Source organism: Ambystoma mexicanum, chromosome 2p (genome assembly GCF_040938575.1).
Source record: "Ambystoma mexicanum isolate Mex_15411 chromosome 2p, UKY_AmexF1_1, whole genome shotgun sequence".
Lineage (NCBI taxonomy): Eukaryota > Metazoa > Chordata > Amphibia > Caudata > Ambystomatidae > Ambystoma > Ambystoma mexicanum.
The window spans coordinates 197,963,614-197,977,556 of NC_090923.1; the positions used below are offsets into that span (position 1 = coordinate 197,963,614).

The window sequence follows — 13,943 nt, forward strand, 5'->3', positions numbered from 1 at the left end:
GAAAAGGCAATTTTACTCAAAGGAAACATTATTTTTAAAACACAATTCCCCATCCTTTTATACCTCCTCGGGCCTTATAACTGTGTTAATGCCCATTTGCCCAAAATAATATATTAACACCACAAAGAGGATGGGAGCATACTAAACCTTAGCAAACGTTTCCAAGAATCAATTGACATTTCATTAACAGTTACCTTCCTGGTACATTTCAATGGAAAATATACTAGATGCAGTTACAATGTTGCAAGTTCCTCTATCATTGCAGAAATGAGAGGAATGGTTAAAAACGCATATAACATCACAGCTAAGGGCAGAAATAGTGAGGTCCAGAGCTCGCTGAACTCCTGGGGGATTCAGGAAGAATTGCCAGCGGCCGGGAAATACCCTAGAGCCACATTAAGAAGAGTTCTAGTGTCAGTTCACAGTTCCATAGGAAGTAATAGTCAAAGTGCCCTTCCACACTACTGATGGTTAGTCTGATTTACCGTGCAGGTGCCGATGCTGCAACAACCAAGCCTAGGCAGGGCAACAGGAGCCCCCAAGAAAGTGTTCCAGATATCAGAACATGGACCCAGATGTTCCTGAAAAGGAGGACCCTCAATGAAAGTTTATGGGAATCATGGTTAAGACTCACCTCCTAGGAATCTCTACCACACAGTATTCGGAGTCCTAGGGGTGAGTATCATGAATAATCACCCTTCCCAGGACCCCAAGGTAGGTACTCATGTAGGTGGTTTTGGCAGAAATGGCTCTAGTGACCCTAAACCACCTGGTAAGTGAATGGCTCTTACCTGCAGGGGCGGTTTTCAGGATACAGTCCCAGAGGCCTTGCACGCTGAGCCAACAACAAACCCAGCGACACAGGAGAAGAATAGCGACTCTTCTTCAGACATTCATCTTCAAGCTAGAGGTTAAAGATCCTGTGACGAAGAGTCCAGGAAGAAGGGGACCCGAACAGAACGCTCCAAAAGCAGGGGGTACAAAAGAAGGCAGCAGCAGGGCAGCAAATGTTCCCAGGACATAGACACTGTTGGTGAAGATCGGGTCGAGTTATGAACTCCCAGCATAACTCTTGACTCCAGCCGCATCCAACAGTCAAGTGGAGTTTACTGGCCATAAATTATGGGATGTCGTAATTATGGATACCAGCAGTGGTTTTAAAGTGGAAGGTTGACCCAGAACATATGATGAGCCATGAGGAGTCTTCTAGAAATCTGGACTGGACTTCTAGAAGCAAAGAAATGAAACTGAGATATGGCCAGGTCACTGCTCTTAGCAAGTATTGAAAAGTGAGTGCTTGGAAAATGGCCTAATAGGTGGGAATCAGTACAATAACACCATCAGCATGTCTGCACACCTGCCACCTCCAAGACATGTTTACGAACTTGCAAGGAAGAGGGAGAAGTAAGGCCAGGGCATAACCTAAATACCCTTGTGAAAGGGACTTGGCCACATCCCAGCCAGACAATCACAAAGGGGTTGTAGACAGAGGATCAGATGACCAACCATACTGGTTGGTCACTGGGACTACCACTCAGTCAAATACACTCCTAAAGGAAGTGATATGGTTAGTCCAGTAACCTACACTAGCCTAATCTAGTTAGGACCAATGTGGAGGCTGCCATGATGGTCTCACAACGAGTTCACATGGGCAGAGCAGCCATTTTGAGCCTACCTCATGGATACCTAGACAAAGGGAAAACCCAGAAAACTAAATGGCTGGGAGCAGGATTTAAAAAGTAAACATTGGTATCCCAATGGCTACCAAAAAGGTTAATCGGACTACCAATGCTGTAAAATTTCTTGCACCCTTGGTGATGTGAACATTAACACACTGACACCACCAACCTATTGCCTAAAACCAAATCACAGTGACATAATAACACTCAGGCAGAAATGGGGTGGCACCCACTGGCGACCTTAGGTGTGACCCAATACCATATACCTTATATAAGATATAAAGGGAAATATTGGCACACAGAGCCCCTCTTCCATTTCCATGGCGGCCGCAAACGTAGAAGGAGGGAAGGTGCCACAGTGTTGGCAGAAGGTGCTGACCCCACAATTAGGCAATCAGGTAAGTGAGGCTGTGGATGTGGAAGTTAAAAAAAAATACAATAAAAGGGAATGGGTGGGTAGAAGATGGCAGCCTGAGGTGGGGGAGGCAGCCTGCGGGTTCCATGGAATGCAGGCTGAGATCAGAGGTTTCAGCCCGCGATCCATGGAACCTGAATGGCGCGGGCCGCCCCTGGTGCTAATATAAAAATTATGGAATTGAGCATGGACAGGCAGAGAGAAAGATAGACATATGCCAACTTACCTCTATATGGTACACATTTGTCTTTCAAGATCCTGAACTCTATGAAGCTTTCCAAATGGTACTGCAAAAACAGGAAAACACAGCATTTAAAAGTCAACAATACTTTTGCCTTTATTAGTTCTGGCATCCCATGGCATTGATTTTGCCCCAAGATACCTATGTATTTTGCAATGGGCTGCATGGCCTTACCTGCCAAGCAAAGTCCCTTATACTATTGCCTTTTTATACTTACCTTCCTGTTTTGGTTGGACCCATGCACTGCTTGCATGGCCCCCCCATTCAGTGAATCACTTTTATACTGATCATTCACGGACCGTAAAAGGCACAGATGCTCATGGCAATGGGCGGTCGCATTCCTCAGTACCACCAAGGGCAAATGACAGATAAAAAGTATGGGCAGTGATGTATTTTCAGGTAACATCATACTTGTTCCATCACCAGTGCAAGGCTTATCACACAATACTCTTACCAAACTGATTGCCTAGACCAGGGGTCTGCAACCTCTGGCTCTCCAGATGGTTGGACTACAACTATAAGAATCTCTCACCATTGACTCTCCTGCGTAGAGCTCATGGGACCTCTGCAGAGCCAAAGGTTGCAGACTCCTGCCCTAGACCTCTACTTGTTTATAAAACAGATGTGAGGCAAGAGCTATGAGTCTGCCACACTAAACTCCCATGAAAAACTGACCACAGCACAAAGCTGTTTCTCTGTTCCAGGCACATTCAGTAACAGAGGGCAGGTTCTCTAATGTAGTGAGGGCAGACACAGCCCATCACCATTTCCTGGGGCTGTTCTACTAGGGTGTTAAGTGCGGATGAAACATTACCACCTCCCCAGAAGAGCCACAGGCACTCAACACTTCTCCAGGTGTACACCAGCAAAAGGAATAACAGGTGCTAGGTCCTCATAGAATGTGTCTTACCTAGAATTGTTCTTATTCCTCTTTCCTCAGTTTGGTTCTAAATCTCGTGTTTGAGTTGAATCCCTGTCCACTAGGCATTTCCCCTAACCTGTCCTATGGTGGAAATCCTGGGAGACTGGAACGCCATCCTAGGGAGCTCTCACCCGGGAGGAGGCATTCTATTGAGACTAGGGACTGTTATACCTCTTCCTTAGCCAATGATCTTTGCAAGTAATGACCCCTAGTGAGTAAGAGATATTCTCATTTGACTCACATTATGATCCCTGTGTTCTCTGTGTTTTATGGATACCAACATATATACAGTGCTGATTAGGCCAGTTCCGTTCATGATGATACCCTTTAGCTGCTACTTTTGCTCCAACTTCGAATGGAACTGGTTAGATCGCAATTACTGGCCTTCAAGTGTCCTGTTTCTACTCCTCATGACAGCCCACAGAAAGCGAAGGGTACTCACAAGCTGAGAAAATGTCTTTGTGAACATATCTCCCTGTGTATAGTTTCAGAACAGTTTGTGTTGCTGTGTCTAAGTGTTTTTAAATATACCTGATTTAGTACTAAAATGACCCGCTTCCCTTTCAACCATTGCAGAACTCATTTTGCCAACTGGAGAAACATTAACCCTATCAACACCTGATAAAAATGTACTACACAGCTCCTGGCCTTGAGGGTGTTGTGACAGTGTTGTAGAGAACGCATGGTGTTACAGCAGGTAGAGAAGACGAAGGAGAAGGTGAAGGAATAGCAGACTGTCAGAACCATTGTTGGCCAAGTCATGGAGGTCAAACTGCTTTTGAGACTAACATTTTAAGAACTTGAAGAAAAACATTTAACCTCCTTCGGTTGTTCACTATTATTTGGGCAGTACAGGTCAATCCCAGAAGAGAAATGCCACTTCTCTTTGAAGTATCAACATACCTGGTAGAAGTGTACAAGAGTCCTAAGTAGCAATAGGCCTCCAACCAGAATCCCCATTTCACCCACAAGTAGATATTCGTTTAGCTTAAGTATCGTTGGGTTACTTGGTGACCATCTCTCTCTTTAATTCAACAAGTTATGGAGGTCTGTTCAGGGTATTCTGGGGTACCCTATTAACTCTCATGATCCGATTCATGTCTACAGTATTTAAAAAAAATACAAGAATGTAAGTAATAAAACTGAGATGGATGATTGGAATGAGTAAATATGAATTGGCAGCTATAAAACCTCTTGGAGGCTGCGATACCCAGTTTTCGGTGACATGGCTTGCAGTTGGATACTTTGGAGAACCACAGCATATCTTTCAGCACCAAACACAAGTAAACTTTTCCCCGGCTCCCCAGTATTGGCTATTTTCCCCCGGCTCCCCAGTATTAGCTACTTTCCCCCGGCTACCCAGTATTGGCTGAACGTACTCTGTATATTGTGAAGTGTTGGAGGCTTTTAATCACCATGTTCCTCGCTGGAGCCGTCTGGTAGCAGCACTTCTTTTCTGCATACTCCAATAAAGCTTGCTTCGAAGTATCTTCAGAAATCACAGGGGTGCTGGAAATATAAAAAAAGAGAATAACCTTTTATTAAAAATGAAAGGTATTTCTTATACTATGTTTCAGGCTGGTTTGCTAAGATAATAGGGATCCACAGACTGCCACTCCCTGCCTCAGGTGGCATGAGCGTGGTTCCACAATCTTAACACTACTACCAAAAGTGCAGACCCACTTTCCATATCACTTAGGTCGGAATACGCAACCCCTAAACTGCTGCCAGTGCCTGTGCGTGGATTCCAACCACAAATGATGTCCTGTGGTGGGCGTGTCCCCCAGCACAATGCTTTGTGGGGCATCAGTTAGACCTGAGAACCCCGACACTACTTCTTTTGACCTCCAGGTGCCTCCAACATCTCAACAGCACATCCTGGAGCCCTTAAATCAGGACCCTACCTCCATGGGCCTTATGGAAATCTACAATCCCACGCTATGCAGAGTAATCCGAGTACAGAACCACATATGTAACACTACCTGTGGATGCCTGAGTGTGGATCCACATCCTCTACACTTCCTTTCGTGCCTGAATGTGGATCTGAAATCCCAACACAGTGACCTGTCGATCCTAGAGTGTTTATGTTTGCAATTTCCCGGGACCCCCAATACATCATTCTTGTTGTAATGGCAAGGATGGAGCTGAGAAGCAGTGTTTGCAAGCAGCACCATGAGGTTTAAGACAACATGTGAAAGGAAGGCTTACTCCTGTCTTTAGTAAAACATAAATAAATAAGCACATGCTGTAACAATGAGACAGCTTAACTCCAGCTGTTGGATGATGCCATGATGAGGTTGGATGTGGCGAGGATATACTAGTTTGCTTGCTTTGTTCGATCTCTCAGAGTGTCTCATAAGTTCAAATCTGGCCCCCATGTGTAAATCTTAGCCATGCGCAAGGGGTTTTGAGGCCATGTCTTGAAATACCTTTCATTTGATCTTACTGGGCATACTCACTATGTCCAACTGGTTGCTTTTGGACTTCTGAATACATTTAAACTACTGACATTGACTGTGCAACTCACCAGAGGATGGTTATTTCTTTCCAGAAGGGGAAGGCCATAAGCTAATGGGTTTTAGTCCCATCCGAAAAGGGGGTAGTCCAGCCTGGAATGCTAGGCCACATCCGGTCTGAAGCAGACCACAACATTCTGGCCTTGTTAGGAGGGCTGCCCAAAGCAACTCCAGTGATTGTGAGTCCGTCCAAACCTAAGATCCCTCAGTCTAGAGTGTTGTGAAAGTGACCCTTGGTGTCGACATGTATGACTTGATGTGAGTCCCAAGCTTGCCATATCTAGAGACCCAAGCGTTGCCTCATTAATGACACCCAGTGGGACTGGATCATGATTTGGGCTGCTTTTAGTCTCATGAAGAAGGAATGCGACCTAGTAGTGGAGGCAGGACCACCCATCACCACTACACCTTCAGTGGAGCAAATTTGCTGAAAATGTCGGGGGGTTAAGAAAAAGCTCAATAAATATCCTGATCTTTGGGATATTTTTAATAAACTGTATGTTTATTGGCATTTCCTCTCTTACCCCCTTTTTTCTTCTTTTCTCCCTTCTCTGTATATAGAGATTGGGCCTCATTATGAGGTGGGCGGAATGCGTTTAACGGCGCCGGTAATGGTGCCGGTGCGGGTAAACCCATACCGCCCTATTGCGAGGTTCCCTTGCGGGACCCGCTCAGAACGTCTGGTCAGACCAGATGTCCTTTGCAGGTCCCGCAAGGGGACTAGGGAGCTAATAACGGGCCCGTTATTAACAGGCCCGTTATTAGCTCCCTTCCCATTACCATTGAGCCCTATGGGGGCTCAAATGGGAATGGGGATGGGTTTTTGGAATGAGTAATTACCGGGTCCTCCATGGTTGGAATGACCTGGTAATTCCTCATTCAAGGAACCCGGTCCCGGACTCGAGTTTGGAGGCAGCCATGGCACTAATAGCACCATGGCTACCTCCAAACTCGTAATGAGGCCCAACGTTGTTTCCTGTTGATGAAATGTCATTGTTATATTTTTACTTATTTGCTTGTTGTTCCTTTTTCGCTGTTTGTACCTTTTTTGTCATCTAAATGAAAGGGTACCCCTGCTAAATAAGTGGGACAAAATGGCGTTGCACAAAACATGTGGGGACAAACACACTTGCCCCCCCTTTATGGTAGGGCCAGGCAGGGGTGTTGCTAGGTCTGGAAAAGATCATGGGCTAAGCTAATGTAGAGACTGGCAGGGTTAGCTAGCATTTTGGTTGTCGCCCCTGAGCTTCTATCTGGGGCTACAACCAAAACACCCTGGACTATAGCCCCGTCTGCCCCCTCCCCGCTCCTATCAAAGCCTCCGGCCAGGCCTGATTTGCAAATGTTTTTTGACTCTAATAATGGTATGGCGGTCTGAATAACTGTGGTTTGGAGTGTTGCCATATGCAACAGCAGTGGTTACCATTAACAAACAACCTTTCATCCATCACTCATCAGTTTTGTGAAAGTCATGGACATTCCCAGGCGTGGGTGCTGAGCATGCTGTGCCTGGAGACCTCCGGCACACCTCACAGATGACACTGTGTGAGCCAAAAACATGTCCAAGGTTGCTTGAAGTCTTGTGTAAAAGGGATGTGACCCATGGCATCCTTCTCTTTCCTGTTATGTATTCAAAAATGGTGTTCAGCTCTTTCTATTTATTGCAATCTCTCTCTAATCTTCCAGTTGGGCTTGTTATTCACTCTCTTAAAATAAAATGTAACTTTGATAAACATGTCACTGCAGTGCTGTTCTTATGGGTTTTCTTTCCTCTCTCTCTCTGCTTACCTTGACACAGTCTATTTATCCTATTCAAACATCACATGCCTCTATATGTTCTGTTTTCTTACTTCCTGCAAGCCTCCTCAGCTGCTGCTCCTCTCATAAGGCAAAACCCTCTTGTGGCCATTACATTTCCTCTTCTGTACTTGCTTTCCACAGGGCTTTTAAAAATCGCATTTGCCAACTTGCTCTCACATTTGCCGCGCAGTAGATCACTGCTATTACATTATGCTTTCCGGTTTAAAATGTGTGTTATTTTGTATTTTATTTATTTATTTAACATTTGTAGAGCGCACCAAACCCCTGGGTATCTGGGCACTGGAGAGCAGGTAATACACACTACACGAGTTACCACAGGCAACAACAGACGACATAGGCTTGACATATATTACACGTATTTACAGACATGAGATATTAACGGATGCATTGAAACAGATGGTAAAATAGGTAGAGTAATATTTACATGTGCAGTCTTATTCACATAAGTAATTTAGCGATGAGGCAGCAGGTGTATTCACAACAGCAGTACAACTGTATAGTGATGAAACGATAAGCATTCAGGCAATGTATAAGGAGTACTCTCACTGAAGGAGGGCTACAAATTGGATGTGAAGAACCATGGCTTACGTGGGAAGGGTATTGTTTTTTGATTGCTCTGAACAAGGTGTGTGTCAAAGAGATATGATGACCATGGATGATCGTGGCTGTGCTGCCTCGGGTTTTTCAGAGACAAATGAACACATGACCAGTTCTTGCAGGTTTGCCTGGAATTTCAGGGAACTTGAGGGACTTCAAATCAGTTTGCCTTGAACAGACCTCAAATTTTGACATCACGATTTGAATGTGATGACCACCACTGATTGGGTGGCCACTAGAACACTTGAATTGATGTAGTACAGTTAGTATGTTTGATATGATATGATATGGCATTTATAACGCACCTATACACAAGTGTTTCAGGCTCATGCTATTTCCCCATAATTATAGAGGTCCTGTTCCATCTAATCGTGTAGAGGAAGACGCCTGACCTCAAGATGGGGTTTATCAGCCTGCTAAAAAAGAACCAAACGTGTAAAGTTCTCCTGACACTTAGGGCCTTATTCGTGGAATTTTCAGCGTGGTGCAAAGTGACTTTACACTGCCAACAATAACCCTGATTCGCAGAGCAGTGCAAGGTTTATTTTTGCAGGGCAAAGTGACTTTTCACTGACTTTGCTCTGACTTTGTAAAGTCACTTTGCACTGCAAAAGTACACTTTGCACCATTCTGTGAATAAGGGTGTTTGTTGGCAGTGCAGAGTCGCTTTGCACCACGCTCAAAATTCCATGAATCACACCCTTAATCTCTGTCGCTACTTTAGGGAACAAGATGTCCGACTTTCCGTAGTGACTTCAGCCTATGTTCTCACTTGCCTTTTATTGGCAGGACCAGCTGGCAGGAAGAATCACTCGTCTCTTTCTCTCTCTCCTGCACGCCAGCACCCCTCAATCATGTGACCCAATTGGTGGGTAAGAAGAATTGAGATGCCCCACGGATCCAGACACCTTCAGCTGGGTTGAGCATACACAGACACCACCAACTGGTGCCCTCACCAGTTGGTGTGTTCAAATACCTCAAACCTACCAACAGATTCCAGTGGCGTCCTCTCTCCACTAGAGGAATCTGTGCCCATTCCTCAATGCTTGAAGACATGCAGCTTTGTCGGTTCTATCATCAGTACCTTTCCCCAGAACAAATTGTGCCCCCCTCCCTCAGTGCCCCCCCCAGTCACTCCTTTGCCTGTCAGGACATTTCCTTCCACTGACTCCATTCCATTACTCACGCTGAAATGTTGCATGAGGATACACAAGTCCATGACCCACGGGATCACAGCGTTCTATAGTTAAGGAGTCATTAAGCCGAAGGTCAGCTGGGACCACACATCAGCCAAGATATCCTTCCGCTGAGGTCTTGTCTGCATCACTGTTCTGCTTTTGTTTTTCTGCTGGGTAGCGTGACTTTTGCTATATGTTCATGTTCATGAGCAGCTGTGAAGAACTGGGTCATGAGAAGCAAGCCAACTCAGGGCCCACTTGGTAGATGGGAAAACCCCTGTGCACCTCATTATTCACATGCATATTATCCTAGCTCAGTATAACGTTTTACCTGGTTGCCAGGGCAGTGAAAGGCCTCCCACAGAAACCTAACCTACTAGTCGTCTACTTCAGAAGTATTCTTATGTTGCCTGTACTAAAACATATAATCATTAAGTAGGGTGAGAGAAATGGTCAGCTCTAATTCTTCATGTACCCATCCCCCTGAATCCTCTGTACCTGTGATAGAGAGGCAAAGTGTTCCCGGTGCATAGCGATGCAAACAGGCCAGCCGTGATGTTGTTGCAGTGCTCTGCTGGGAAGAAAATCAGTGTTTCCTGTTAGGGAGAATTCTCATTTCTGTGCTAATTCCCTTCAACCTTAGAGACCCCCAGCTCTTTTGTTGGACTTTTTCTCACTCTCTCATGTGTTTCGAACTGATCTGGATTATGTGTTTCCTTTGTTTTTGGAGTCCGACAAACTCCATAGACATCTACTTTTTGTATAGTGACACACAGCACCTTCAGTGCAGTGTCACAAAGACATCCTTTAGATTTCTCCTAAGGTTTAAATGCCTTTTCTTGTGAAAACTACTGTTCCCAAGAGTAGTAAAGTAAAATTGACTTTACTTACCTTTTCTCTTTGTAGGTCCAGCACACACAATCTTATGTGGAGTGCTGGATGTTTACCTAGCAGCCCCTTTTCCTACTTACTCATGTAACATTTTTTATGTTACCCTCACTACTTTAAATGGCTGGTGGCAGTGGTTTTTTACTACCATTGTGCTTTTCTACCGCAGGTTGAATCCTCAGCTGCAGTATAGCACTCATGGTTGACCATTTTGTCAAAATGGCCCCGGTCTTCTTTTTTTTCCATTTTCTGTTTGTGAGGTCTTTCTTGGATTTTACTATGCGTGCCAAACCATGTTGAGCCTTTTGTTAGTTTTGCATTTGGCGGGCTTCAGTACTAAAACCCGCCTCTGGCTCCAGTGTGTGTGTGGAAGGGCAGGAAGTGAGGGAGGTGCCCAAAACGCCCCTGTCCTTTGTATTTAGGAATACCTGAATGCACCCAGTCCCAATTGGCTGCAGGCTGTACCTGCACGACAGCCACCCTGCTGTTTGAGTGACAGCTAGGCTGTGCATTAATGGGAGAAACCTGCTTAAAAGGCAAGGGTTTTGGGACTGAAGACAGAGTCAATCACTGGGAAGAACAACCTGATAAAAAAACCGGGAACTAAACTTGCTGCATCCTCCTGGACCGTTGAACTGCCCGGTGAAGCCCTGCTGCTGTGCAGAAACACATTTTTCTAATCGACAAGAGAAGCTCCTGAAGGGACGATGTCTTCCTTTGGGTTAGTGGGACCAACTAACCCCGAGACGAACTCCGCTAGACCATCTTCCCCCACTGGCTGTACTTCTTTGCTGCGGCAGGAACCGAGTGCCAGGGGTCGAGAAATCCGTAGTCGAGTGAAACGCCTGAGATCTGGCCAGAAGCTCCAGGAGTCTACCCCGGACCACACAGAAGCAGGATGACCACAGCTCGAGTCCCCTCATCAGAGTGCAGGACTCAAGGAGTGAAAGAAGCCCAACCGGTATCCAAGATCCACGGTGGTGCTGTTTACCGAGTGCTGAAACTGCGAAGTGCTGCTGATCCGAAAAGAACCTTAGCTGCCGTCGACAATGGAATTGCTGCCATAGGAGTCCCCAGACGTCCTCCCTATTGTCCCCATGACTGAGGCCCAGGAACACAGGATCTGCATCGCTGCAACCAGACAGGAGCCAGCTAGACCACTCTTCTTCTAACCAAAGGTACAGTTCTGACTTTGGGTACTTACCTCATTGTCTGTTGATTGCTCTTCTCAGTTGAGACGTGCAGTAGCTGCTTTTCTAGATTTGATCTCAGCTCTAACTTTCACAAGTGTAACAGCTTGTGACCCTACAGTGATTTTTCTTTAACAAACCCTCTAACTTTGTGCAAGACCTTTACTATCTAAGAAGTGCCTCAGCTCCAGATACTTTGCTCCAATTGACTTTGGCTGTCCTGGTTCCCTGCATACTCGTCTATTCCATTTGACTTTGATTCTTACTCTACCTCATAGGTGATGCATTGGTTTTAAACTAATATTGCTGGGAAAGGTTTTCATCTAGACTTCATTGGAAGTTTAACCTTTTTGCTTCCTCTAACCTTTTCTTTCTGCGAATCTCAGAATATACAATGTGTACTAGTGATATATAAATACAATTACTGTCCTAGTTAGTGAAGTCACCTTAGGGTGTAGGAAATGTGTACGAAGCATATCTAAAGAGTATCTATTAGCTTTGTGGTGATTCTGAACACATATTTTAAAGTGTATTTGATTGCTACATTTATTGCCCTTTTTAAAGAACGCATATTTAAAAACGACCGTTAAATAAATGAATAATTATTTTAACTAAAAACCTTGAGTGTAAGTGTTACTTGGCTACTTGTATTTGTGGAGTTCATTGCTACAGCTCTACATCTCACATTTACCCCTCTTGAGATAAGTCTGGCTGCTCAGTCACACTACCAACTTGTGTAGTACAGACTTATACCAATAGGTGGGTTACCTAATACTAAGAGGACAAGGGTTGTGTAGTCTCCCACAGGGTTACTACATCAATTCTTGCCTAACGTTTCCTCACACTGAGTTTCTGAGTTTCTTGAGCCCAGACTCTGACCTTGTCCTTGAGTTGGACTATGTGTATATATTTACATATGTGCAAGTTCACTTGGGGTCCTAATCTTCAGGACCAACAGTTCAAACAAGCGTCTAAGTCACTCTGACTCTCTGGGTTCCTGTTAGGGCAGATCCTGACAGTTCGTTATATCCCCTAGATTCATGGTGCATGCATGCAAAGCAGTGGGTTCGCCAATCGACTACTAACCATGTTAATTCGGTAACGCAGGAGACACTGCAGTTCTTGGATTAGTAGCTATTAACGTGCGCTCCTATAGTCATGCAATATTTACTTATCTCACCTTGTGTGTCTTTTCCTACCACAGGTTTGATGATCTTAGAGGCCCATGATGATACCATGATGGCTAGGTAACAGAAACAGTTCCAGTACCAGTACCAGAGACAATCTGCAGTGAGAGACGGCAGAGGAATGAACTGCAGTGTACAGGAGGCTTGTGGAATCCAAACAGGTAAGACAGAATCCAAATGGACATGAACTCCGAGCGTTGGTCGGTAAAGAGCGTGACCTCTTATAAGGTCGGATTCAATATGGCTTCTGAAATTTCGTGAGAGCGGGACTTGATAAAATGGCTTCAGAAATCTCACGAGAGTGGGACTACACAAAATGGCTACCGGAATAATGCATGTGCGAGATTTGGGGAAGACTAACATTCTAGCCAGGCATGCTGGCTGATGTAGTTTTAATTCGGTATAACCAACTGGCAAATGACCAGTGATCGCTCCACACTGGGCCCCTTCACCTCCATAACCTGTGTGCGTGTGTCATGATTGTCTGAATGTGTTGGGGGGTCTATCAGCTAACTGGGCATGAGCCTTGCCTGAGCTGCTGTTGATATCTGCCCTTAATCCAATCCTGACACTCAGCTAATAAGCCATAATGGACTAAACTCTGAATCCTGAACCAGCCAAACACTGCGGTTACACAAAGACCTGTGCATGCACTTTACAACTGAACATGCTATAACTTATGAGCCTGTTTGATTCCATGTGTGCACCTAGACCTGCAGTGACCACACGTTTAACACTATGCCTAACACCAAGTATTTTCGAATGCTTCCAACAAGTGACTTCTGGTTTTCACATTACCTTTACCTAAACATAGCTAAAACACATAACTTCATTCAAAGGCATTCTTTAAAACCTACACCAGTCTGTAAAGCCATCTTTGGTCATTGTGATAAAGTGTTTCAATTTATTTTTTAACAATTAGCCATCACTCCTGAAACCTTGGTTCGGTTAGCATTTTATTTGAATTATTATGAATTATTTTTTATATAGTGCCAAATGCCTCTGGCTCACACCAGCTTCGGAGCAGTAGAGGTTGAATTAAGAGGGGCGTTCAGAAATGGGCGACTGAATAAATAGTGTACAGAGACACGCCTTGAAAACGTATGTAGAGGGTCATGCAGCCGGGCTCGATGTGATGAAGAAGAGATAGGGAGTTCCAGAGAGAGCAGCCATGTTAAGGGAGAAGCTCATGCATATCCTGAGTCGCATGAGACCATCAGGTTATGAGAAGGCGGCACTAGACATCTTGTTAGTAGCTGGTACAGCAGTTCCACTTTGGTCAGGTATTCGGGAGCCTCGCCATGGATTC

The 13,943-nt window shown here is 44.9% G+C and overlaps 1 protein-coding gene across 1 annotated transcript in view; it reads right to left on the reverse strand.

The window, feature by feature from the left end:
• Positions 1-13,943, reverse strand: part of LOC138566342 (protein SSUH2 homolog) — a 274,538-nt gene that overhangs the window by 129,377 nt on the left and 131,218 nt on the right. The window contains exons 6-7 of the mRNA XM_069643487.1: positions 4,637-4,766; positions 2,321-2,381 (exon numbers count right to left, since the gene is read on the reverse strand). Of these exons, the coding sequence (XP_069499588.1) occupies positions 2,321-2,381; positions 4,637-4,766 (191 nt within the window). The remainder of the gene's footprint in view (positions 1-2,320; positions 2,382-4,636; positions 4,767-13,943) is intronic.